At 38.4% G+C, this 27,625-nt stretch overlaps 4 protein-coding genes and 1 long non-coding RNA gene across 5 annotated transcripts; 2 read left to right on the forward strand and 3 right to left on the reverse strand.

The window, feature by feature from the left end:
- Positions 1-3,309: 3,309 nt before the first annotated feature.
- On the forward strand, positions 3,310-8,499 carry LOC147858308 (solanesyl diphosphate synthase 1, chloroplastic-like). The gene is made up of 6 exons (XM_087327191.1): positions 3,310-3,579; positions 4,474-4,625; positions 5,048-5,175; positions 5,267-5,370; positions 7,318-7,445; positions 7,591-8,499. The coding sequence occupies exons 1-6, from the start codon at positions 3,348-3,350 to the stop codon at positions 8,137-8,139; spliced, it is 1,293 nt and encodes a 430-aa protein (XP_087183317.1). The 5' UTR covers positions 3,310-3,347; the 3' UTR covers positions 8,140-8,499.
- Positions 5,388-7,077, forward strand: LOC147858309 (uncharacterized). Its single transcript, XR_015530465.1, has 2 exons — positions 5,388-6,577; positions 6,652-7,077. It is a non-coding gene; the product is annotated as an uncharacterized LOC147858309 (long non-coding RNA).
- A 1,614-nt stretch (positions 8,500-10,113) lies between the features above and the next one.
- On the reverse strand, positions 10,114-11,973 carry LOC147858310 (uncharacterized). The gene is made up of 4 exons (XM_087326699.1): positions 11,243-11,973; positions 10,755-10,827; positions 10,545-10,661; positions 10,114-10,409 (listed from the first exon to the last, which is right to left on the reverse strand). The coding sequence occupies exons 1-4, from the start codon at positions 11,929-11,931 to the stop codon at positions 10,350-10,352; spliced, it is 939 nt and encodes a 312-aa protein (XP_087182825.1). The 5' UTR covers positions 11,932-11,973; the 3' UTR covers positions 10,114-10,349.
- Positions 11,974-15,196: 3,223 nt separating this feature from the next.
- On the reverse strand, positions 15,197-20,257 carry LOC147858311 (glucose-6-phosphate 1-dehydrogenase, chloroplastic-like). Its single transcript, XM_087327115.1, has 11 exons — positions 19,552-20,257; positions 18,986-19,189; positions 18,668-18,762; positions 18,333-18,447; positions 17,827-18,032; positions 17,531-17,639; positions 17,375-17,415; positions 17,173-17,293; positions 16,450-16,685; positions 15,930-16,133; positions 15,197-15,661 (listed from the first exon to the last, which is right to left on the reverse strand). The coding sequence occupies exons 1-11, from the start codon at positions 19,768-19,770 to the stop codon at positions 15,424-15,426; spliced, it is 1,788 nt and encodes a 595-aa protein (XP_087183241.1). The 5' UTR covers positions 19,771-20,257; the 3' UTR covers positions 15,197-15,423.
- A 2,543-nt stretch (positions 20,258-22,800) lies between these two features.
- LOC147858312 (protein PHOTOSYSTEM I ASSEMBLY 2, chloroplastic-like) lies at positions 22,801-25,052 on the reverse strand. The gene is made up of 4 exons (XM_087326614.1): positions 24,800-25,052; positions 24,403-24,586; positions 23,358-23,450; positions 22,801-23,210 (listed from the first exon to the last, which is right to left on the reverse strand). Exons 1-4 carry the CDS (start codon positions 24,983-24,985, stop codon positions 23,080-23,082), a joined length of 594 nt encoding a protein of 197 aa, XP_087182740.1. The 5' UTR covers positions 24,986-25,052; the 3' UTR covers positions 22,801-23,079.
- Positions 25,053-27,625: the final 2,573 nt, after the last annotated feature.

Raw genomic sequence — 27,625 nt, forward strand, 5'->3', positions numbered from 1 at the left:
TAAGAAGTTCCATACATATTACAAATAGTTAAGTTGGTGCCCTCGACTTCATGATTTCATTGAGGCCTATGTTTGTACTTGTTATGTATGTTGTTGATCTAAGAGACCTAGACATTGTCTACGAGAGTTGTTGTAACCATCATTGGGTTTTGATGGACATCCAATCAGATCGTAGAAATATCTCCACCATTTAGGGGTAAAAAACCAATATATGTATTGTCTAGATAGGCTCCATTTTTCAAAGATATTGTCTTTCCAAAGCTATCTTATATTTATTGAAACCATTCGAGAATTCATTGAAATTGATAAGATGGAATGGGCGTATAGGTTCTTTTCGAACATACGGATCTATGATTTTCGTATCTTTGTGTGAGACCTTCTCAGTCAATCCTATTAGAGATATTGATGTTACATCATTGCGTAGTGAGAATCTTAGTAACCAGTAAAGCTTTTTCAATTCTTCTGGTTCCCAGAAAGTCCCAATGGACGAATCATTTTGATAGAATCGATTATGAGTTAACGGATAAACCCTAAACCCTTGGTGCTCTCGAGAGACAATGTGCACATTTGCAGCTCCAAGAGCCATGGACTAAGCTATGGTTATTTGATACACTTGTCACACCAACTCTTCTCTATGGAGTAGAGACATGGGGACCGAGTCTTAACAAGGCAAACCATTGGAAAGATTTAGAGAGACCTTTAGTGTCAATGATTGCTCGCATGATAAGGAGCAAAGCATTGGTGCCCCATGATATAATCTGGGCAGAGATGGGAGCAACACCTATAATAACCGAGGCATTGTTCCGATCAGTGACATTTATCCAACGTCTTTAGGAGCTCCCTAAACGAAGGTACCCAAGGTTGGCACTTATGTCATCAAGACAACTAGTTGAAAATGGAGACACTCATTGTTGGTATGTTGAAATGCAGCAATGGTTCGAGTCACATGGCATGAGTATAAATGCACTACCCCCATTCCAATATAGATTGGACTGTCCCCATCTCAATATGACCAAAGTGGAAAAGAATAGAGTGATCTGAACGGATATTATTAACTTAGAAAACAAGATAACATGGATCAACCCCAAAATACCACTTGGTACAAAGATGGCCCACTATAGGACACAGTTCTTACATACATCGGAGGATGGATTTGTCATCAGGCCACCTTATATGGACATACATCTATCCTATGCACTGCGTAGTGTGATAGGGCCGCTGCGAACTTCGTCACATCAACTACAGATTGAGGTAGGCAGATATACATGACTACCTCTAGAAGAGAGAATTTGCCAATTGTGTCATCAAGGAGTGGAATTTGAAGAACACTATGTTTGTCATTGTAGTGTCTTTTATGAAATCAAAGGGAGATACCATTGCCTATTTAAACAAGGCTTTGGCCCACTACGCAAGGTAATGGAATATGAGGACCAACAATGCCTATGACTTTTCTTGCTCGAGCTCAAGAGACATCGGGAAAAGTTGTTGAAGAATACAGCCACACAAGCTCATCCACAAAGAACAATCACAACTTTCTTTAGCTCCATCACTCCTAATGCTAGAAGTCAACGCCAAGATACAGAAATGGGATCCAGACCAGGATATAACAAAAGGGGTTACAACTGATCGGGCAATGGCAATTTGTCGTGCACATAGGCCCCAACCCCATGGAGCACGACCTCGACACCCTTGTCATCGACAGATAAAAGCCATTATCTCCCGCCATCATAGGTGCTTCCCTCGCTTCGAAGACATTTCCATTCTAGATCGACCTATGATAGAGATCTTTCGAAGACAAAAGCTACAATATACCTAACTTGAGAATCTCACATGTGCCAAAAACCAGATTCTCTGGTCTCTTTTCTTTTCATCTTATTTACTTTTATATTTAATGTGTAATATTTAATTTATTTTGATTTGTTCTCAAAGATGAGAAAACACTTCAAATGTAATCTCTTATTTGGTCTTATAGGCCATTTTGGCCTCTTAAAAGACGTAATATATTTTTCTTTCTTTCTTTGGACCACATTACAAATTTCCTTTCTTCCAAGTGTTTTGATGTCATCTTCACAATGGTTGATTAGTTCACTAAGATAGGACATTTCCGTCCATGCACCAAGACTATCAATAGTCAAGAGATAACGCACCACCTCAAAAACCCTAAGCACATCCCGGCCTTCACTGTCCACTAAAAATCTAGCATATGATGGCATTATTGGAAAGTGCATGCCGATTTTCTGTAAATGTAGAAGCGGCAAAAACCACTACAAATTAGGGACCGGGATCGACCTAAACAATAGACAAAAAAACTCTGAGCTGATGTGTTGCAAAATTTTTATTGGTAAAATGAAAAGCGGGATGGACAAGGTTTTTCCTGTCCAGCGAATTGGGGTTGGAACAAAAATAATCCGACTAGGGAACTGAGGGAATGTTCGCCATGTATTGAGTAGACCAAGGGAAAAGTTGAGCTTTCTTCGGCGAGCTACTCAAGTATCGGTCTCCTTTTTCTTGGAACACATACATATACATATATACGATATACATAGACATAGACATTAGTCATATACATATATACGATATACAATATACATAGACATAGACATAGACATAGACATAGACATAGACATAGACATAGACATAGACATAGACATAGACATAGACATAGACATAGACATAGACATAGACATATACATATACATATACATATACATATACATATATACATATACATATACACATACATATACATATATGTACATATATACATATATTAATATACATAGATGGATATAAGAATCATGGGGTGATAGTCAACGGTAGTAGCTAGGAGGCTCATTCCATTGGGCAAGGGCAAGGGCAAAAGGCGAAAGAGGCAAAATGATGGGGATGATGGGAATCCAATTGGAATTGGAATTGGAATTGGGTGGGCAGTGGCTACTAAAGGAGCACGTCGAACCCCCTTTCTCCTAAGGTTTCAAACGCAGATGATTTGCCACGTGCCGCCACACGATAGGCTGGATATTATCCGAGCTGGAAAATCCGAATATGTATGTATGTATGCTTCCCTCACATTGTAACTCTCTCTCCCAACTCTCCCCACTCTCTGCTCTCTCTGCTCTCTCTGCAGATAAACCTAATCCCCCTCCCTCAATCTCTGCAGGCAGAAACCTCTAAATTGAACCCTAATCTCACAACCTTCATCCCAGAAAACCTGATTTCTGCACACAAAACGCTCTCCCTCCTCCCCAGAATCCCTAATCTCCGACAGAGACAGAGCTCTGCTTTTCCTTTCTCAAGACATTCTAGCTGATCGCTTGTTTCTCTGTTTTCCTTTTTTCATTCTTCCCATGGCTTCCTTCACTGCCTCCAGCATCTGCTTCTCTTTCAAAATTACCAGAACCGAGCATCTCATTTGCTCTGCCACAGATCAAGCTCATTCTCCTTCTTCCCTCAAGAAATTAGGGTTTCATTGTATGGCTCAGCAGACAGCTTCGCCATTGCTGGATTTCTCAGGCCGGCCTCAGAACGAGCTTCCAATACCCGTCTTGGCCTCTTCTACTTCTTCATTGATCGATTCAGGTATATGCCATCTTATTTTGGTTTCTCCTTCCATGGCTAATCAGGGTTTACGTTTCAATACGAAGAAACAAGAAACACTGAGTCTTTTAGTGTTTCTGTTAATGTAGATATTTAGGTTTACTTGTTCCCGTGACAATATGGAAGGGCTGAATGGGCATCTTCTTTTAGGTCTTATACTGTTTCAATTTAGAGTTTTTGTGTTTACATGGAAGAAAGTAAAAGAATGAGTTTCTTTTTCGCTGTACCAATACGCAAGACAGTGAAAGAGTGATTTTTGAGTTTTAGGGCCTCTGTATTGACATGGAGAAAAAAGGAAAGGTTCCGTTTAAATGTTCACTGAAAAGAAGGTAATGAACGTCTATTTGTTAGGATTTATTGTCCGAGTTAGGGTGTCTATATTAATAGGGGAAGCGAAAGATAGAAACGAGCTCTAGGGTTTCCACATCGATTTGGAAGAGAAGAAGAAAGGACGAGCATCTCTTTTTCGACAGTTTCATTGTATTAATATGGAATTGAAAAAAGGAGAGAATCAGACTCTTTATTCTGGCTCTATTTAGGGTTACAATATATTAGTAAGGAAGAAAAACGGAGACAATGAGCATCTGCATTTTAGTTTTTCTTAGCTTTATCTAGGATGAGCGTCTGTAAGTTAATATGGAAGAAAAAAGGAGAGAATGATTCTCTTTCGTTTTAGAGTGGCTAGTTCCACATAGATTTTTTGTGTGAAAAAAAGAAAAAGGATGTGTCTCTATGTGTTTTAGGGTTTAATGGTGTTGGGTTTCCCCAACAAATGGAAAAAAAGATAAAATAAGCATCTGAAAATTTAAGGTTTCTGTGTTTACATAGAAAAAGACAAGGAAATACTGAGCCGCTGTTGTTATAATCGGTTTACAGGAAGTTTGTGGCGAAGCTCTGATGCTTCTGTGCAATCCTCAACACAAAATGAGGATATTATTTCATCTGATTCTCCAGGAGGTCTGTCTGTTGCCTCCCTCATGGAACCCGTTGATGAAGACCTACAGATTCTGAACAGAAACCTCCTTACTGTATGGCGAATGCTTCTTATAGAGATTCTTTTGAGGGTTTTGGCTTAGCATCTATTATTGTGGGTAGATATTTCATTGCTGATGAATGCTTTGCATATAGATTCATATGAAGTTTTCGGGTTTTGGATTAGATGCAGGGGTTATAACATTAATGCTTAAGAGAGTATGCTGTACAAAGTGCCTTTATCTTGCTTTCTTTAGGGTTAGTCCCTACACTTTTCTTGTGGACTTGCAAGACTCCAAATGGATTTAGGGTTTACCATTTATGGTTAAGAGAGAATGGTGTGCTGAGTGTTTTTCTTGATTTCGTACTGGCTAATGGGCACTCTCTGTTCTGGTGGCCTTCGCCCATGTAGATGTAAATGTATATGTGTGTGTGTGTGTGTATGTCTTTATATATCGGCTCATTGTATATTGTCCAGATTGTGGGGTCCGAGAATCCCTTACTCATGGCGGCTGCTGAACAAATATTTAGTGCTGGTGGCAAGAGGATGAGACCGGCATTAGTTTTGCTAGCTTCCAAGGCGACTGCTGAGCTAGCAGGCCTCAAGTAAGTCTCCTTTTTTTTTCTTTTCCTCATTCTTCATAAAGGTTCAAACGTTGCCTGGTTGTTTCATTGCTCTGTAATTCCCTTCATCCAGAGATATCAATCCACAGCATAGAATGCTAGCAGAGGTGATAGAGATGATTCACACAGCAAGTTTGATACATGATGATGTTCTGGATGAGAGCGCTGTGAGACGAGGTACATTTTATGGCATTTTGTTTTGTATTCTCTTGCATTTTTTGGTGTTATGCCTTTTTTACAATAAAGTTAGCCCAGAGTTGGCTATGTGATATGATTGCTAGAACTGCATCCATGTTGCAATTGTTTCGAAGAAAGAGGTTTGAGAAGCTCCATATTACATACTATAGCCAATGTGCATTTTGTTTGAAGTGTGAATGACATGTATAGGGATCCTAGTGTGCAGACGCACATGGGATGTTATATTCAGGTTGGATAGAATTATGATATATGCATTGAATGTGTAGATTTTATATTTTCATTATAATATTTAACCTTGAACTTCATTTCAAAATTTTCTTATATTGATTAAAAGTCATTATTCTACAAGAATGATATAATGTCCATCTGTGCATGCATACATTTTTATCATGTGGAAGTCGAGGGGCCTAGGCCTCGATAAGCTCTCTAACCTCTTAAATTCACGAATTCTGGACACTGCGATCTAGGAACTTTACCAATGTCTTTTCTGATATTCTTTTCTGGACTTTGTACTTGTTTAGATTCATGCTTCTGTGTTTGAGCCAAATGTGGTCAATCCTCAACCATCACTTCATTGTACAAATGTATTTTAGAAGTAAGGGTATATTAACTAATGTCTGGTAGAGGCTGAAATCTTCTTATAAGGCACTGCCATCTAGGAATTTTATTGATGCTTACCATGGTAATCTTTTTTGGACTTCGTTTTTACTTAGATTCATGCTTACTTGTTGGTGCAAAATGTTGCTGTTTCACAGCAGGCACTACTTCATTACTTGATTGTATAAATGTATTTTAGAAATGAGTTAATTGAACCTCCTTATGACAGAAAGACAGAAAAATATATTAACTAATGTCTTCTTGTGGACGAAATTGGCATGTGTGGTTATCCACACTGAAAAACAATTAACAGCTCTAAGCTTCCTAAAGATCCATGATAATGCTCTTAATGCATGAGATGGCTTTACAATTGGTGATGGTTCTTGAGATGGTTTTACTAGCATGAAGTGCATAAGTACTATGTATAGGATGAGTGGTGGTGGGCCATGGTTTTTTATGTTGGTTGGTGTAGTGGATTGGCGCAATGATGTACACTGATTACAGTTGGATGTTCTTAGTTTCTTGGACATGTCAAGAAATGATCTCCATAATCTGGTGCTGGTATGGTCCATGGTCCTTGTATCCCTAGGTATGCAAAGCGCTTGTCCTGTTTTGATCTCTATCTGGTGGTTGGAAACTCTGAGTTGCCCTATTGCTTTGCAGGCACTATGGGGCCTGTAGATGTCCATGCACCTTGGTCTCTGTATGATTCCATCCATGAGAAAGCAGCTCATAATCTCATCTTTGTGGGAAAAAGGCATTCTTGGTGTGATCCATGTCTTTTGGCTATAGAGTTTCCATAGATCTTGCCACAATACCTTGTTCCTTTCTTCATGTTGTAGGATTGTAGATTATCTTCTTGATTTCAAGACGATTGTTGGACCTCATTGTTACTTATGAGTGCCACAATCCTCCTTCCCCTTTTGTTGTCACCATTTCCTTCAATTGTTTCAATGCCTTACGCTGTACTTCTTTAAGGTGGCATAAATTTTCACCTGGTAGGTAAGGTTCACTGTTTGTAATAATGCTTCTACCAGTACAGGAGGGTGGAGCCCACTAGTGAAGGAGAACGAGAGTGAGAAAAAGAAAGAATGATATTTGAACGGCCTCTGAATCAAATCATTTCTACAAATATGGGTGAATTCATGCTATCCATACTGAAACAAAAATAAAAGCTCTAGGTTTCTATAAGCTCTTTGATTATGATCTTAACGCATTTGGTTGGATGATTTTGGAGATGATTTACAAGCATACACTGTAACTAATATGTATGGTATTTGGGTTTAGAGAAAGAGATAGGAGGTGAGATATAATTTGCATGATTTGTAGGCAAAGAAACTATCCACCAATTGTATGGCACAAGAGTTGCTGTTTTAGCTGGTGACTTCATGTTTGCTCAATCATCCTGGTATCTCGCATGTATGGAGAATCTTCAGGTTATCAAGCTCATCAGTCAGGTAAAATTCCGTAGAAATCTAGAGCTTCATCTATAAAGAATTGAGGCAGTAATAGAATGCTCGAGGTATAAAAAAATATAAGAATGCTTTTTTGGGGATATACTGAGAATGCATGAGGTAATATTCAGATGCTTTCATTGTGCAGGTTATAAAAGACTTAGCCAGTGGTGAAATAAAGCAAGCCTCGAGCCTTTTCGATTGCGATACGACACTCGAGCAATATTTGGATAAGAGCTACTATAAGACAGCATCTCTTATTGCTGCGAGCACATGTTCGGCAGCTATATTCAGTGGGGTCAAACCAGATGTTTGTGACAAGATGTTTAGATATGGATTGAACCTTGGTTTGGCTTTCCAAATTGTGGATGACATATTGGATTTCACCCAATCAACTGAGGAACTTGGGAAGCCTGCTGGGAGTGATCTCTCTAAAGGGAACCTTACTGCTCCTGTCTTGTTCTCCTTAAAAGAAGACGAGGAATTGAGAAGGATTATTGAGTCTGAATTCATTGATGAAGGATCGCTAGACGTGGCTATTGCACGCGTTCGGCAAGGTAAAGGGTTGGATAAATCTCGTGCACTCGCAAAGGAGAAGGGCAATGAGGCCAAATCTTGTCTTCAATGCCTTTCTCATGGACCTTACAGATCAAGCCTTGAAGGAATGGTAGATTATGTATTGGAACGTCTATTCTAGAATATATATATATATATACACATACATTCAACTCCATGTTATGAAGCAATAAAAGAAAAGAGAAGAAGAAGAGAAGATGTATACTATACTCACTACTGATTCTTGATACATTTGTGATGAGAGAAGAGGCAGCATGAATTTCCAGTATTGGAGTGTAGTTAACACTAACCATGCTTTGGGCTGCAGTATGTACATTGTTCAAAGGCAAATCGAAAATCTTGTGGAGAGTCTCCCAAGCATATGTTGTATATTTCAAAAATATGCTTTCAGAGTGAGAATCATCATAGGATCATCCTGTATTTGTAAGCATCAAGGGATATGTATTGTCATGGAAATGGAATGATATTGCAGATTTGTCTTGATCATAAAATGGAATTATATTGTTTATTATGTTGTAAATGCAAACATTTATAGACTAAGTTAATTTATGTGCATTGCCATGTTGAACCTTTTTATTTTTCTTTTTTCTTTTTTTCAAAAAGATTTCCTTAATTAGTATTAAGAAAAGTGTGAGAGGGCTACAAAAATGTAAATTCAGGGAGTATTATTATATACAAAAGATATAGTCAGGGCAAGGACCAGAGGTATTGATATCTCCATAACGGTCCTTTAGAGGAGACTGAACAGAGAGGCAACTTCCATAATTGCAGTAATTTTTCCTTTTCTTCAAAACAACCTCCGAAGAGCCTGGCATATTGTCATAATGCACCTGCACAACCGCCAATAAGCTCCCCCATAATTCTGGCAATATATCTGAGAGAAGAAGAATTATGGACTCATATCGTCTTTTACAACGATACTTCCATAATATCCATAATGTAACCGTAGATATTGTTTTTCATAGATGGGCTGCACGCATTTGCTTATGAGGTTGCTGAAAAGGGGAGATAGTAATTAAATGTCTATTGATGACTGTCATAGCCTCCGGAGCATCATCTGCTTCATACAACAGGAGATTAGAATGGGGAACCCCCCATACCACTGATCCCCAAGAGAAGAGGCAACCTACACTAATTGTCGGGAATAAAGAGATAACTTTATTCCATACCCGTTGGGCTATTGAGCATGACTAGAGGGCATGCTTGGTAGTTTCTTGCATGTCACCGCAATAACAACATTGTCTAAGACTAGTTGCATGTAGTAAAAGCCATCTGAAGAGAATATATTTGGTTGGTCCCTTGAAAGACCAAATCCATGTCCAATATCCCATCAAATGTTGAACCTACTTTATTCTATTATAAAAATGCTTATAGAGAATCCCACCAAGTTGTGTAATGACTCTTCATCGTATAGGATGTTCGGGATTATATTAACATGTGCAAAACAAAAACGCCCCCATCTTCTTTATTTGTAGAGTGTTGTTCTGGATTATATTAATATGTGCAAAACAACTAAAATGCCCTCATCTTCTTTATTGCACCAAAATTTGAGCTTCCTGCAATTCCCTGCATGCTGCCCTTGGTCAGGAGTCAGGCCCTCAACCCCTCTGCACCAGTTGTATGCGCTATTTGAGCTTAATGGAAATTGTCAGTTCACCTACCAGTTTTCTCTCTTCTAGAGTTTATCCATGAGCATCATAGACAAGTAAAATAGACATGTCTGTGAAGATGCAGATTACTCATACCTGGAATGAAAGATCTTTCAGTACATGATGAAATGACATTTATCTAAACATATATGGAAAGATTGACCACTACAGAGGAGAGAAGATCCTTCAGGACATGATCTGTGGCAATGAGGCAAGCAAGAATGGCTCTGAATTTGTCAACACTGTTTAAGAATGCTGTGATGTGGTTATCATCGCAAAGTCATGAGTTCAGATATATTCCTTCAGATATATTCCTCCATTCACTCCATTCATTTGGCACTGAAGCACATAAATGTTTACAAATGTACCCAAACACCCAGCGGAAGTAATTATCATCTCATAAGAAGTTCAAAGATACAATGAAAGACCCGCATTGCAATATAAAAGAAGGTAACAAAACAGAAATTTGCTCATTTGTATTCAAATAGATTCGTGTAGGATTACATTTATATAGGGAAGGGTACAAGCATAGTGTGTTGTTGTAAACAAGAGAGCAAAATCCATATGATGCCAACTCTCCAGTCTCTCATTCAAATACATATACAACCGATGATGTAGCACATGTCTACACAGGCATTTCTAAGAACTCGATAATGTGAAACAGACAAAAACTTTGAAAGATCTAGGGTTTATACAACACAGTTTTCCCCACATTCAATATGCTTTCATCAAAGAATTTCACCTGCACAATAACAAGCCATCAGAAGATTTATTGTCTGTAGATGCACATCATTTTCTTCACAATCAATTGGATTATGTATATCATTATTTCTAGATCAACAGAATTCTCGGAAAATAGTAAAAAACTTGAGATTACCTCAAAGGGAGGAACAAATTTCAGCTTGATATTAGTAAACTTGGCTCCATAGAAGCCATGTTTCTTCTTTGCACCCACACTCGTACCACCAATTTTCAGTATAACTGAGCGCATTCCCTGTTGTAAAGAGAGAACATTAGACAAATTTATATAAACAGACTCAAAAAACTATAGACAGTAAGCACAAGTCTTTAGTTCATAACAACTTACAGCAGGATAACCCTTTATGATCGCTTTTAATTCCCTCCACTCTCCAGGCACTGTATGAATTTCCCCAGAGTCCCTGTTCAAGATCACAGATATGTCAGGTAAAGAAAACAATATTACAAACCATATAAAATCCTAAACTTCAAAATCCCTAATGTCCACATCATTTAATCCTAGCACAAGTATATATTAGTCAGTACATAAGTAAACCTTATGATAGTCCAGATACCATTAACCATGAATGCACTCATCGATAGGATATTCAAGCTTCCACTCTGTATGCTAAATCATGAAACTCGCACCTAACTAAACTACAAGTTATAGAAAATTAAATATTAAACTCCTAGATCACCATACATAAACCCTAGGCAACAAGATACCCTAATCCACAGATCACTACATACCCTAGAAAGATTCATTAAGCACTACAACACTTCATCACTCACAACAAAAATATGATATAATTGATGTGGTCAAAAGAAGACTCTAACCAGAAGAGGATGCTATTTTTGAGGTCATCACGGATCAAGACCTGGACCTTGACCTTGCTTTCCACCCCTTGCACGCCCGAGAACATAGCAGACACGAGCAAAGGTGGGGACGAGTCGAGGAACTTCTTCGAGAACATCGGGAAACTGATGCATTGTTGGACTTTTCCCCAGTCATAGGATGTGGCAATGACAGGTTTGGTCTCGGAGCCGGGGCAGGGCGGGCACCCGACAGGCGGGCACTCTCTCATGACACCATCGCCACCGCCGCGCTGGAAGACCGAACCACCCTCAACTGCCCAGAAGCTATATGTGTGCGTGTCATCATGATCATCGTCTAGGGAAGGGATCCGATCTAAGAGGAGCCGATGTTTCGGCTCCCATGGCGACAGCGTCTGGTGCTTCATGGATTCCATGTCCATGTGCAGGACTCGCCCAAAATTTGGGCACGCAACCAAATTCTGCCCAAAGATTTGCCCAAACAGCGACTTCCACCCCAGCAACGACCTCATGCCATCTGTCAGCGAGAGGCCCGCGGATTGGCTGAGGTGCTGCCACGTGGGCGGGTCCGCCGCCACGTCACGCCACGACCGGCAAACCAACGCACATGACCCTGCAATCTGATGTGTTGGCAGAAGCTTGAATATCTCTGTGTACACCGCGTCGGGCAGCTCTTCTATGGTGAAGCCCATAATTTGGAGACGATGGGGAGATAACAGGAGAGGGCGAAGAAGGGAGAGAGCGAGGCAGGAAGAACCCTAATTCTCAGAAGGAAAAAGGCATTAAAAGAAAGAAGCTCTCTAAGTGACGATCTGTGCGGCGTGCCTCTGTTTAGCTTTTAAACAGATAAGCCTCCATCTCTGTTCTGTGCTACGTCCTGTATGTTGTGATTTGGTGGAAAACAAGAACCCTAGAATCGCCTCTATATATAATCTGTCTGTCTGTCTGTCTGTCTGTCTGTCTGTTTATGGAGATTTGGAAACTCTGTTTAATCAGTCTCTCAGCTCTTCTTCTTCTGATTCTTCTGATCTTCTGATCTTCTTCTTCTTCTGATCTTCTGTGTGCAGCTGCTTCTTCTTCGCATCTGGAGCCCAGAAGATTGAAATTCGGCCCCCATTTTTGTAGTGTCTGTGGATTGGAAGCGGGAAAACAAAAAAAAGAAAGGGAGGAAGAAAACAAACAAATTTTGGTCTCATGTTTTCTCTCTCTCTCTCTCTCTCTCTCTTTTCTGAAAATTTCAAAAGCCCGCCCCAAAAACATAACACATACAAAACAGAGTTTCAAATTTTAAAAATACACACAATAAAACAAAAGAGCATATTATTATGTCCCACAAAGCAGAAGAAGAAGAAGAAGAAGAAGAAGAAGAAGAAGAAGAAAGAAGAGCATGTCTCATTGAGAACCCGACGATTCGATTTTTTGTTACACATGCGTGCATTTTGGAGGTTATGTATCTCTCGGCCACTTAAGTCTGTCCGTCGGCTCCTTGCTAGTGGCCATGCCATGCCAAGCCTTCCTCCTAAGTACATAAATGGAGGATCGTAACGTGAAGTCTCTCGACTCTTGAGGTCGTTACAATCCTGAGGATTTGTACGATTACGAAGTTTTGTCATGTATATAGCTCATGGATCGTACACAATGTAATATGTAAGAGGGGGGATCGGGTCCCCTTTTTTGCTTTGCCCTAGTTTATCTCTCTCAAGTATGTACATCAAATGCTTGTTTTGTTTTTTTTTAAAGATTTTCTTCAATAGCATTTACTATTAAGAAAAAACACTCGAACGCTACAACTTGAATTTATTTGCCCAGAAAGCTTATAACTTTTTATGGACAATGATGTATTGTAATCCTAAGACCAAATATAGGAACTTGTAAAGGGTGTTGGAACTTGTTGATGTACATTGCAAAGGTGTACTAATATTCGAGAAAGGGTCCATGGAAGTCGATAGTGCCATTGAAGCCCTTGACCTTACACTACAAAGAGGGGCAACTTTTTCCATAAGTGAAGAAGCTTCTTCCTTCTCTTATTAACATTCTCTGGAGAACCATGCATTTTGTCATACCGACCACGGACTACTACCAACAAGTTCTCTTATATCTCGAGCAGTACATCTAAGGGGCGAAGATCTGATGCATCATAAAGTCGGTTACATCTTCATTTCCATATTGCCCATAACATTACCATAGTCACTGTTTTTCTAGACCTTGATAGATCGCACTTGCTTTCGAGGTTGCTGAAAGGGGCTAAATAATATCAATCTTCTATTATGTACCATCATGGCCTCATGAACAACATTTGCCTCGTACAACATCAAGCTGGAATGTAAAACTTCCCACATCGCTAATCCCCATTAAAACAAACAGCCAACATTGATTGTTAGGAATAAAGAAAGAACTTTATTCCATACTTGTTGCCAAGGGACAAGACCATATGGCACGCTTGGTAGTCTCATGAGCTGCATGGCAAAACCCACATTGCCTAAGATTGGGTGCTACATTCCCTTTCAAGTACATCAAATGTTGGCCTTAGGAAGCTGTATCAAACTACTGGGTCTTGTCAACCCCCTCTCGATTGGCCTTAGGAACCTTCATCAAGCAATTTAGGCTTGATTTTGAATTGTTGGGACCTATTCCTCAAGGATTGTTCCATCATCCTTCCTTCCTTGCCAAGTTTGATGCCACTTTTGGCAAGCCCACGAAAAAAATTGGTCTTTGGTTAACAAGTTGTATGCCCTAGGTTCATGTTCAACTTCTTAAGCTTTACAACCCAACCCCCCCCCCCCCCCCCCCTAGTATTATTGCCCTTGAGACAACCCCTCTAGACTTATTATACGTTTGTTACCTAAATAGCATTTCTAGAAGTTGAAGATCATGATGAAAGGCAACTAAATTAATATGAAGAGTTAAGAGAATCACATTTGGATGTCTTTTCCATGTCCAAGCCCATGAAAAAAATTGGTCCTTGGTTAACAAGTTGTATGCCCTAGGTTCATGTTCAACTTCTTAAGCTTTACAACCCAACCCAGCCCCCCCCCCCCCCCCCCCCCCTAGTATTATTGCCCTTGAGACAACCCCTCTAGACTTATTATACGTTTGTTACCTAGATAGCATTTCTAGAAGTTGAAGATCACGATGAAAGGCAACTAAATTAATATGAAGAGTTAAGAGAATCACATTTGGATGTCTTTTCCATGTCCAAATCTTTCTCTTTAGCAATGTTGGCTTGGACCTCTAACTTTGTTGACATTGTTGAGGTAGTGGGTTCCCAAAGTGATGTGATTAGAGACAATCATGCCAAATTCAATAACTCATATCATAAACCTTAGCCAAATAATGGTCACTCTACAATACTAGCAACGTGAGAACATGGTGATACATGACTCCTTCATGATTGATTACCTAACCATTTACCATAATGATTTCGCGCAAGTCAATTTTATCGATGGCACCCTCCTAAGGGGCTCAATGTAGGATGATTGGTTTGCACTATGATTGATGTATTGCTTGAGGATTTATTCCCTTCTTTGCTAAGTTAAAGCCACTTTAGGTAAGTCCGATAAATGTTGGTAAGAATGTGAAAAGAGCGAATGATTAGCGAATGTAGGGAAAAGCAAATTCATTACAATCATGACCAAATACTCAGATTTTACCTTTGTGTCGCTCACCAACAAGAAGTTTATGAAAACATCAAGATGATTGCACCTTATTGGTGGCACTCCACAAAACAAATAACAACAAAATCTTTCCTCTAGAAGGTTACAAAACATACTCAAAGTGGTTTAAGAGGATGAACGCAGAAACACTACTTGAAATACACCAAATATATGCTCATGAAAACATAGAGTCATGCCTTCTAAGATCACAAACAAAACAAATGGGATAAGGATGACAAGAATAACAAATTGCAATTTTACCACATACTCGGCCACATTTTTTTCACTCCCATGCCACTTAATATGAGAAAAGTGATCAACCACTTCATATTCTCATATAAATGCTCGAATTGTTTTTCTTCACCAAATATAGAATTATTTATGATTGTAGTTAGTAGATCCCTCGAAAATGGAAAGCAATAACAACCCATTTCTTTGTTGTTAGTTCCCTTTAATATTTTCAGCAACATCTTGTAATTCTCTATCCACATATACATATGTACAATGTAGGTAATGTGAACTAAGAAACACTTAGTCATCAGCCCATCTCACCCCATGTTTTGCACCAAGGTAATATGCACCTATTGGGCCTCTTCCTCCAAATTGATATAGCTCTGGTGCAACCTTGTTCTTCTCAATTTCTTCGAGGAGAGGGTCTAAGAGATCCCATGTTGCTGCGAGTTCATCGTTTCGGATGAATAGATGGTTGTCTCCATCAATGACATCCATGATCAGACGCTCGTAGGACTCGGTGACCTCAACATCGTCCCTGGAATGACAAAACATGTTACAGATACACTGAGTTTTTTTGAGGGTTTTTATTCAGGTTTCCATGCACACAACATTGGTAAAGGTGTGATGGCAGAGAGAAAGAGAGCTTAAAGATAATACAATACAGAGAATTTGGAAGATTCAAGAGACAACAAGAAAACATGTAAACTCAATATCAATCCTTCGCTTTCCTTTGTATTGGATGAAGCCACAGTAATTTCCACAAGCAAAAACTTTACTTGGAGAGAGAGAGAAAGAGATTGTACCTGCCCCTGTAGAGCAAATTGAGATCTGATGAATCTAGTTGCAAGCCGAGACCCGGAATCTTGTTATTTATCTTTAAGAGAATTGACTCATCTGGTTGTATTTGGAGCACAAGCTCATTTGTTGCCTGACCAACGACTGTATGCCCACACCTGTCTCTATACAAATTTCCAGGAACATCCCGGAACTGTATCCGAATCTCCACCCTATATTCAAAAAGATAGAAAAAAAAAATTCACTTTTGAGTTCTTTTGTGCAACAGAAATCTCGAGATGAAATGTGCTTTGATGTTTGTGCATTCATCAGAAACGATAAACATATAAAGAATTCTTCATACAATTTTACTTCAAGATCACAAGGAACTTTTAGAAAAGTTGCAAGGGCATTTACTTTTCATGAAAAAAACAAGTGAGTGAAATGATAGATTGCACTGCACTTTAAGAAGGAAAAGTGAATGTGAATGAACAGAATGGCTGCAGTGATGTGTAGGCAACAAAATGGGATAGATAAATGAGAGAAGACCTATTTTTTATTAGGCCCATCCCGGCTTTGATCAAGAATGGGACACCGTCCCAGCGTGCATTATCAATGTACAAGACTGCAGCCACAAATGTCGGGGTTCTACTTTCCGAGGGAACCTCTTGGTCCTCGAGATATCCAGGAACTTTAGACTTCCCATCCTTTGCAATACTTGCTTTATATTGCCCTAGAACCACATCTTGAAGTGTAGGGTTTCTCATGGACCGGAGAACTTTCACCTATTACAAAAAGCTTTCAATTCAAATGTGTATATCAAAAACATCTGGAGCCTTGACATATGGAACACTCAATTTCCTAAAATGTTTTAATTATTCAAAATGAGTAAGATACTGGTACTCCATAAACCTTAATAAACATATACATCCATGAATGTGATTATCCTATTAAATTACTTCATAACCAAATATACCTTCATAGATTCCCATGAAGGATGCTTGAGTAGGCATACAGATTACTCAGTAATGTTCACGATTATGAATGTGTTTGTATTTATATTCTGCCTTAACTTTTCTAGGAAACATATACAAACATGTTGCACTCAATTTTACATGTATAACGTGAAATGTAATATTTTTGGTCTCATAGGTCATATTTGACCTCCAAAGACAATAATAGAATCTATCTATCTATCTCTGTATATGTGTGTTTGTGCTGTTTTATAAATCACTTGATTAGAAACCTTTCTCATGATTACTTGCCTTTTACCTTCTCGTCACGAATGTCATCTCCTGCAAGACTAACAGGAGGCTCCATAGCAAACAATGCGATGGTATGGAGAAGATGTGATTGAACGACATCTCGAACAATTCCATATTTGTCGAAATACCTACAACCAATATCCCATCAATTCTTTATTGTACGGTGTACCACTTCTACACTAGTGAGATAATTTCATTGTGCCTCTTACCTTCCTCTTCCATCAATCCCATGATCTTCAGATAACAGAACCTACAGATACACTCATTGTAAGGTTCTCATAGTTTCAACAAAATTTTATGGAATTGATAACTGCCATTTGAAATCAGGGGTATATTTTGATAGTAGATGGAAATTTGTTTCTTACCTGAACATTCTTAATGTATGTTCGGCACCAGAGAGGTTCAAATACGAGATTTGAAAATCTCAAGACTGTCAAGTTCTCAATAAGATCTTTACCAACCCGATGGTCAATCCTGGTATCATCACATAACAAATAGTTCCAAACATCCATACAAAAGATCAATAAAAAAACCCAATATTATTAATAATAATAAAAGCAAATGCATGCCTTTCCATAAATAATGTATGAATTTTATGATCATGGACTTGGAAGAATGGATCAATTATAAATTATGACCATGGAAATTTTATAACTCCAACCTATAGATTTGGTCTTCATTCAGGTGTGCGCGAAGGCCTTCTGTCTCCAATGCTGATGAGTGACCATCATACCCAAATGGTTTCTCAATGATCATTCGAGTCCATCCAGTTGCACTCTGCGCATTTTTCGCAACGCAAGAAGCAACTTGAAGGAGCACCTTGTGTGGTACAGCGAGATAGAAAATCCGGTTTCCAATACAATTTCCCTGTCTCAATCACGGTAAATAAATAAATTATAAGCATGAGATGCCAACAATAACATAAGATCCGGCAAATACCGCATTTCACGATATGCAACACTTTCACTTTTAAAAAATACGTTGCAAGATCAGTAGAAACAGCGGATGAGATTTTCTTCCTAAATATAGCATGCTAGGGTCTTGTTGTATACAGCCCCCCAAAAATGCAAAAGCTCAGATCTAGCAAGGATGAGAACACATCATATGTAAGCAAAAATTTGTCTAAATAAAGACGAATCAGCAAAAAAAACATGGGCATGACGGTACCTCTAATGTATTCATCTGGTGATCAAGCTTGGACATTCCTTCACAAGAGTCATAAGACCCTGATTGATAGAACACTCTTTTAAGAAAGTTTTTGACCGTATCTCCACAATCTTGTCTAATAAGTCCACAAACAAACAAACAAACAAAAAAACTTCAACACCTTACAAAGAAACTCATTTCCTTTTTGTTCAATAAAAGAACTTAGCTCTCTCATACAAAAACCCACATCTAGAAGCCTTTTTTCTGGAGATTTGAACAAATAACATCGAAACTTTGCAGCTGACCTATATCATTTTTTTAAAGCATGAAACCAGTCAAATTAAATCGTTGCTTACTGATTATCCACGCGGCAAGTCAGGTTATCAGCGATGATGCCCCTCAATTCATCACTGGAAAGCTCTGTCCTCGAATAGCCCAGGATATAGACATTCTGGAGATAAAAGAGCGCCTTAATGATTGTACACATTATAAGGATAAGTGTGTTTGAATGAACCTAAAACCTTTTGCAACTCTGGAATTAAATAGATTCCAGGTTTGGCCAAAAAATACAAATGCAAGACATACAATGCATATGCATGCACTACACTCTTTCGGATTGACAAAAGAAAATATATAATTTTGGGAGAATCTTAAAAGTTGTAAAATGCTCAAACCTTGGGGAGATGATGATTATAGAACAAAGCAAACAATGCCGGGAATATCTTGCTCCGAGCAAGCTCCCCTGTTGCCCCAACCACCACAATGCATAAGGAAGGTCCATTCTTTTCTTCGGCTATCTCAATCGCATTAGTGTCAATATCCTTCTCCAGAGCTTCCTGTATTGCTGACCCATCAGCAATCGAAGTTGTTGCCAAACTCTACGCATAAACAGCGGGTGTTTTTCTTTTCAGTTATATTGTCCATCTATTGTACATGCGTTCTTCTCATGGCTATCATTTCTCACATTACATACATCAATGCCATGGTCAGTTTTCCATTTTATAATGAAAGCTCAAGATATGGAACTAAATGTGGGATGAGTTAAGCATCATCATGTCTTCTCATGTGTCCAGAGAGTGTTGGACATAATGCATAGAGTCATAGATACACACATACATGCACACACATAAGTATATGCACATAGCCTTTCAATGATACATAGATGCACATCAAATTCAATAGATTTTTCACCTTCATTCATGAGATCTGGAAAGAATGTGACGAAGTTGAGAGTACTCACAACATTTGCAGGTAACTCTTGGCTTTGCATATTGAGTATTGGACGAAGAGCAGAATGTCCCTGTCCATATTGACCAATATTCCATACTGCTTTTATAAGCCTGTTTTCGTTAGGAAAAGAGGCAATGAAAGGGGATGACAGCGATGGTAATGGTGGGATTTGAGCTTGAACTGGCCCAAATTTAGTATCTCCTCTCATCAAATTGCAACTCAAAGCCATGATGATCAATCTATCTCAAAGGTCTTATTTGTAATAAAACTAAAGAATACAGGAACTGAAGCAGGGGCAATATATATTAGGAAGAAAACCACATGGCAGATTTAGGGTTGAATGGTAAACAACCCAAAACTAGATTTTCATTGAAAACCATCCACAATGAAAAACCGCCCGAAACTTCGAATGAATAGATAATTTTAATATTAGGATTGGATTGAAAACCATTCAAGATTAAGATTAGATTTGAAATAAAAAACCACCCACGATTAGGATTGTATGGAAAACTATTCAAGCTTAGAGGTAGAAGGAAAATCACTAAAGATTAGGCTTGCGTGGAAAACCGCCCAAGATTAGAGTGGGATTGGACTGAATCCGAGCTCAAATTTGTAGAGAGAAGGCATTGATTGACATGGATGTGTGGATACGAACGGATCAGTTGTACAGTTTGGGTAAAGAATATGTTAAGGATAAGTTATTTTATTAGGGGGAGATTTGATATGTGAATGGATAATAGTGGCGTATATAAGGATAAGCTGTTATCATATACATATATAATATATTTAGGGCTCCATCCTCATTCCTACCTATTTGCTCAGTATTTTAATTATATATCAAAAATACCCCTTCGAATTTCCTAAAATCTCAAAAGTGCCCTTGGGTCAATAATACTCACATTTTGGGATTTCTTGTTGTGATAGATAGATGAATAGATAGATAGATAGAATGTTTTGTAAGCATCCTCTCAAGTAACATATGTCCTACTGTACGAAATCGAAACATGAGAGGTGGTAGGGCTAGCTACACCTATATCACACCTATGCTTGATTAGAGAGCACATATATGTGCCCAAGTGCCAAATTTGGAGAAGTTGTGCATTAATTGATGGTGGAAATCATTGTCCAATGGCTACAAATGTTTCACATTAGAGTGTGAGATGCTCTTTACCCTTGATCTTGTGATTAGAAACAGAGAGGGCAAGTACAATTTGCTCTAGCCATTGCGCTCTAAGCTCCATTCTTGATTTCAATACCATGACCATGACTCTAGAAGAAGGATGATTATTGTTCTCATGTTAAATGACATTGGGATGATAATATATAGCTAGATGCACCATTTCATTTCCTTGTAGGCTGTTGGGTTTATATGTGTGGAGTGGTAGTGCAAATTGATATTATTCCCCTCCTCGAATAGCATTTGGTCATGATTACATCGATAAGGTATTATTCAATGTTTATCATTTGCATATCATGGTGTGTGGCCTAAGCAATGTTGCCACATTCCATCCCCTAAGCCATTTGCATGTGTGAGTGCCAATTGAGAGGCGAGAAATATGCTTTTATTTGTCAACTTTGTGTTTTGTTGCCACCATCTCAATCTGGGATCAATAGGTGATGTATGCCTTTGTATTCTTTACTCTAGCCACATACTTGTGGACTCTCATTCATATGGGTCTCACCCTCATGTTGAGGAACACCACTAGCATGATGTGATCATCTTGACCCCAAGGTGGTCATCATCACTGGTTGAAGAGCACCTCATCATTTCATAGAGAAGTAGAATAACCTAATCTTTATATAAGTTTGATCCTTAAATTTGCACACTTCATGCTACTCATAAGTTTAAATCTTCTAAGTGGTCTGTGAGGAGGCATCCTTCCTTTCCTCTAAGATTGATTCCAAACTCATCTGAGAGCCCATTTTGTGTTCTTACGCCCATATCATACTTGCTTAGTTAAAATGAATACAAGGCAAATAAAACACAGAGAGAAATTTTGGTGTTCTTTGGATTTTTGCTTACTTAATTTGCTACGTATTCTAATTAAGTGTGGAAACCTTGTTTTACATAAGTCTGAATATATGCATAATTGAATATGCTATAGTGCGCAAATGTGTGGAAGTTTTTTCTTGGGAAACCTTAATTATTTCTCAATAATCCCAAAAGTTTACAACTCTTTGGTCTTCTTACCATCATCATGCTCATTTGATTCAACATCATTAAGCTCAAGTTGAGAAAAGTAGTGGGTTATTGAAGCATCCAATGTTCTATAGCACCTTAGCAAGGATGGCATATATATTATATCACAACTACATTGACAATGTTAACAATTGATGGTGTGTAGGTTTTGCAATGACGGTGACAAATCTAGAGACTTCATGTATTCTTGATCCTTAAACTTCATTATTAGCCAAGCACCTTGATGTTAATCCACAACACAATAAAGAATTGAGCACATCCTATGAACCTTGACTTGATGAATTAAGATATGTAAACCAAGAAAACATCGCACATCAAATGTAGAGGGTTGGCTAGATCTTGTTGAGGTGTGGATTAGGGGTTCAAGCAACAGTATTGAATAGAAAGTCAACTTGTAAGTTCAAAGTATTTCATATACAACCAATCTTAAAACAAGTAACAAAAGACAAGGGACTCTAAAGAAATGGAGATGTAAACATGCCAACCTATATAAGTCATGAGGATGAAGGCTAACAAAGGCATACCATCCTTGACTTGCAAAGGAGTTGCATGTGAGAGTTTCCCCTTGAGGGGATGTACATATTGGCATTACAAAAGTCTTATTGAGTAAATTTCATGATGCAAATCTCTCTCATTTAATATTAATTATATGCTTGCCCTCATAACAGTATATCTCACCTAATAATAAGCTTGCAAGATCATCTCATCTGAATCTGACATGCTACACTTGCAATGGTGGTTTTGGAGCTTTGGAATTTATACTAAGCCATGTTATCATGACGGACAAATAATAGTGCAAACAAAACCGACTTGGCAAGTATGCTTTCTCTTCTTGAACCCAATAAACACCAATTCTGCTATAGATTGTCACAAATTATGTAATATTAATTCTTAAGCATAGTACATCATTTGATTTAACAAGAGGATCACCTGAAAATGAATGCAGCTTTGGAATTTATACTAAGCCATGTTATCATGACGGACAAATAATAGTGCAAACAAAACCGACTTGGCAAGTATGCTTTCTCTTCTTGAACCCAATAAACACCAATTCTGCTATAGATTGTCACAAATTATGTAATATTAATTCTTAAGCATAGTACATCATTTGATTTAACAAGAGGATCACCTGAAAATGAATGCTCATAATCATCTTGCCAGTGTAGAAAATGCTTGTAGCTGCTATAGCTGTAATACAATCATTTTTACAAAAATTTATTTGATTTTTTTTTTCCACTTTTTCTTATCTTACTACAAAATTTGAATACATGAATACATTTTTCAGTATTCTCTCTTGCAAAGACTAATTTATAAACATTTTTCCCTTTTCCTTTTGTTTTACATGTTGGGCAACAGGCGTCCATTGTACATTTTGTCGAGCAAGGCTTTTGACTCAGGTCTCCTCAAAAGGCCCTTGTTATTCGCAAGCCCAGTTCCGAAACAAACAGGGCAAACCAATTTCCCGCGTCCTACAGGAACAAATATCATTCGATTGATTTAACAAAGTATGGGTTTCGGGCGTTTGGATTCATAAATCATTTGTTGGTTCAAGTGAAGGAAAGTTGCATTTCATAAATGCATGCACACGAATTGCATTCAAATGGAGCAAAACTAACCATAACAATTGGGGCATTCCGTAAACTCATACACATCTTTGGCTCTTTTTCTGTTTAGAGCCTTCCATTTTCCTGTCCCGCCGCACATGTCGCCTGAATGAGTGATAGGCAAAACAAAAATCGTTCATATAAGGGGGAATACGCGAAAAAAATGTTGCAACCAGTTTTTTTTTATGATCATTGACCTGATATAGTAAAACAATGTTCTCTACTAGTGTCCTACATTAGTCTTCTGTAACGCACTCATCTGTCTCCTTGACCATTTGGAATTTCCATTCATAGCCCTCAGATTGACACTTTTATTTCACTGCACAACCTTGATTAGGAGTCAAATAGTCATCCCAGAAATCGACTCGTTTGCATGTGGATTGCTTTGTCCATGCCTTAGATCCAGTATCTGAATCATTGTTATCCAAACTCTGGATAGTTATGGTGAGGATGGCTGGATATATGACATAGACAAAGCTATACACATACAAATGAGCCAACCTAATTAGGAGTCAATAGGAGTAAGGTTAGATATAGGCCCATTTGCATGTGGCTTTGTCCATGTCCTCAGTTCAGTAGCGCATTCTACATCTATACAAACATATCCTTGACTAGGATGTCGACATTAGAAAGAGAGAAATGCCCATTTGCATGTGTGGCGTGGGTTTTCCCATGAATGTTCTGGATAGCTACAGTTAGAACACCCGCCCTAACTCTAGAGTCTAATAGATTGTTGTGTGGACATTAATTAAACCTAGTCTAGAGTCTTGACACCAAACATTCGATCATATGCCAATATGTCCAGCTCTAGTCATTAATTTGACTGCAAATCACAGATAATGTCTGGATTACCTATTGTTTTGGATATTAGGAATCGGGCATAGACTAAATCATATCTATACACAAATGAACTACCTCGAGCCTTAATACAGACCACCCTTCACCAAGGCTATATGTCATTCACTAAAAAACTTGCTTCGATATAAAAATCATGAGGAAGAAAACGAAAGACACAAGTAAAATGAAAATGACACAAGAAAAGGAAATCACTACTCACATAGAACAGCTCCATTGCCACCACAATTTTTGCAGTAATCATTGAATGGTGAAGAAGATTCCTCAGCATTTGCATCATGTTTTGACACTAATCCAGCGCCCAAACATAGGGAACAAATAAAGCCACGCCGGCTCATAACCGAGGCTGAGCCCGAGCCCAGACCTGAACGGAATCCAGCTGACACCTATGATCCCGATTCTCTTAAATTAAAATAAAAAATAAAATAAAACAACCGACAAAGGCACAAAATACCGCAAAAAGAATAGATCCAAGACATTTCTTGGCTTTGATCCTCAGTTACAGAGAAAAGTGAAATATGTATGTATGTATGTATATGTATATGTATATATGTACGGATGCATATGTATATTATACACAAAGAAAGTTTTGAGCTTACATGATTAGTCTCCGCAGAGTTTGGTATATCTGAATGCACATGATCGGAGGAGCTTGCTACTTCCGAGCCTTTGCTTTCTTCATCGTGTAAGGATGCCTTGGCGGCAAGCAGAGAAGGAGGTGACCTTGCTCCATGAGAGGTGCAGGGGATGAAGGTTGAGAAAGGAGAAGTGTAGACAGAGGACATGGCTCACTCTTTGTCACACACTCCCTCCCTCTCTCTCTCTCTCTCTCTGCTCTCAGACTTCGTCCGACAACCACACAAAAATCATCGTATAAGCTACTAATGAATGAATGAATGAATGAAAGTGAAGTTGCCCACATGAAGGAAGGAAGGAAGGAAGGAAGGAACCCAGCCACACAGAAATTGGTGGCCTAATGGGCAGTCTAGTGTCCGCCCCGATCCGGCCGCCCGTCTGACCGCCCATTTTGTCTCGGTCCAGCCTCCTCAAGGCCAGTCCCGTCCGGCCGCCCATCTGACCTGACCGCCCGCTTTCGCTCGATCCATCCTTCCTCAAGGGGCATCTTTGATCGTGTGAACACACCTCTTACCTCACATTAGAAACGACACTTCTTTTTTGGTTATCTATTCCGCATATTCATTCATCATTTTCGTATCCTAGTCTCCTTTCCTAAATCATCGCCTTGGTATAAACCTCATCAACCCTCCTACCTTCATGGATCGTGATCGACAATGCCACTTGAATTAGTGAGGGATTATGGAATTAGCATACTATTACACATGCACTCTACACCATTAGGAAACTTTTCTAAATAAAATTTCATGCCAAATATATATTTCTACATCAAAGGTACCTCAAGATTTATGTAGATGCTACAGAAACCGTATCATATGATCTATATTAGAACCATCTTCGTGAGACAATCTTAAAACACCTAGGGTCATTGAGTTTGGAGTTTTGGTGTGTGTTATAAAGCAACCACACAAGTTACCTCATTGTATCCTCTTTCCTTTTAATTAAGAAAGAACCATTTGGGAAATATTCAAAATGCCTAAAAGGTAATTATTGATTGAACTAATTATAAGCAAAAGAATAACTTGAGATTAACGAGAATAATGGATAAAGGGTGTCTAACCACACCAACCACCCTCGAGTGAAAGACATGAGGCAAAAAACATAAAATACCATCGGCACCCCACACCATCGAATATTAACTTATGATATACCTTGGTAGGGGAATAATGGGTCCAAAGAAAAGAGCTTAGCCTCACAAAGAGAATCTTGACAACATTTCTAGATGTCGTAATGACGGGGGGTTCGTTATCCCATTTATATAGCCCAACACCTAAGGTTCCTAAACCACCATGTATCCTCATGTGTTATAGGCCCTGTTCCTAAATTATTTGGTTTCCCAACTATCATGCCCTTAACTTATTAGAATTAGCTTAACCCCCTATGTCATATGTCCTTATGGATTTTTGTCCCATTCATAACGAAGCCAATGCTGAATTTCAAAATACACATATCCAAAAGAGTGTGTGTTCACACATAACGTGTATGGTTGAGCTTGTTATCTCAACATGCCTCTCCAAGCTGAATTGTGTTGTAATGTCAAGTGGAAAAACAAGTTTGGTTTTCCTTCACTCTCCCATCAACCTCTCAAAACACTTCAATGAACATAATAACTACATGATTAATCAATTCATATATGATAGAATATTCATCTCTCACCACTATTCTCCCTTAGCCATAATAAACATTGATGTGCTTCATTCACATATAAAACACCAACTTTCGCACCAATTGGATGTCATTGAGATTGTCATAATGGATTCTCATTGGTGTATATAAACCATTTATATTGTCTTCCAATCTCATGGTCTCCTCACAATTTTGAGCAAATGACCCACATTTCTTTCGTAATTTAGGAATTTGTGCAAATTTTGGCCATATAATCACTTATCAAATGATCCGTGAATTTAATGTGACTTGTTCTATCCTCAATGTCACTTCTATGATGGAGGTCACAAGTTTAGAGGATGTCATCTCTAACCATTTCAACCTCTTGCTTGAGTGAGAAAAATTGATTGACAGAACACCATTTATCCCCGTGACAATCAAAGATCTTCAAGAAGTTCCCTTTAATGCATGCCAAGTCATTTGCAAATTCCTTATGTAAAGTATGAGACCATTTTCTAACATAGTCATCCAAGGTTAATGCAAATGCAACCATTATGATACTTGTCAGTGGTTCATAAACCCCGAGTATTGTAAACATTTCTATATGGTCATGTGCATCTCCTTAGCCAAATAAATGGGGTTGATTTTATTTTTTGGGGGCATGTAGTCATGGACATTTATGAAACATTTGTTTTGAGGTGTAGTGGCTATATTTTGTTGTATTTGTTGTCCTTGAGCAATTGTGACCACACATGGATACATGGCTTGACAAAGGATGACAACGTTTGGATTACATTGTGAACTCCCAATGGTGATACTCCTTGTCGTAATGGTAATGGTTTAAGTTCTTGATTTCTATGTTGGTATACGTCATTCCTCGAGGCCTTACCCCTCTCCTTTGCTCATGTCTAATTCGTACCATTTAAGTTGTGAATCCTCATTTATTGTTATATAATAGGGTTACATGTTTTTATTTGTTGATATTTGTCTCTCGTGTGGCCTATATACAAATCATTTTATTGCATTAAACTCAACCACGAACTTTGTATATTCAAGCATCCTAGTTTGCTTGTTATTTTTCTAACATTATTATTTGTGAAACTACAGCCCTAGGTTGAATTAGGGGATTTTAGTTGTTGGTGCTACTGGCCCATTTGTTGAAGTCAAATACCCTAGTTTTGTTT

The sequence above is a fragment of the Azolla caroliniana genome, unplaced genomic scaffold (assembly GCF_043228905.1).
Source record: "Azolla caroliniana isolate FFs.n. ecotype wild unplaced genomic scaffold, voAzoCaro1.0.p SCAF_11, whole genome shotgun sequence".
NCBI classification, from domain to species: Eukaryota; Viridiplantae; Streptophyta; class Polypodiopsida; order Salviniales; family Salviniaceae; genus Azolla; species Azolla caroliniana.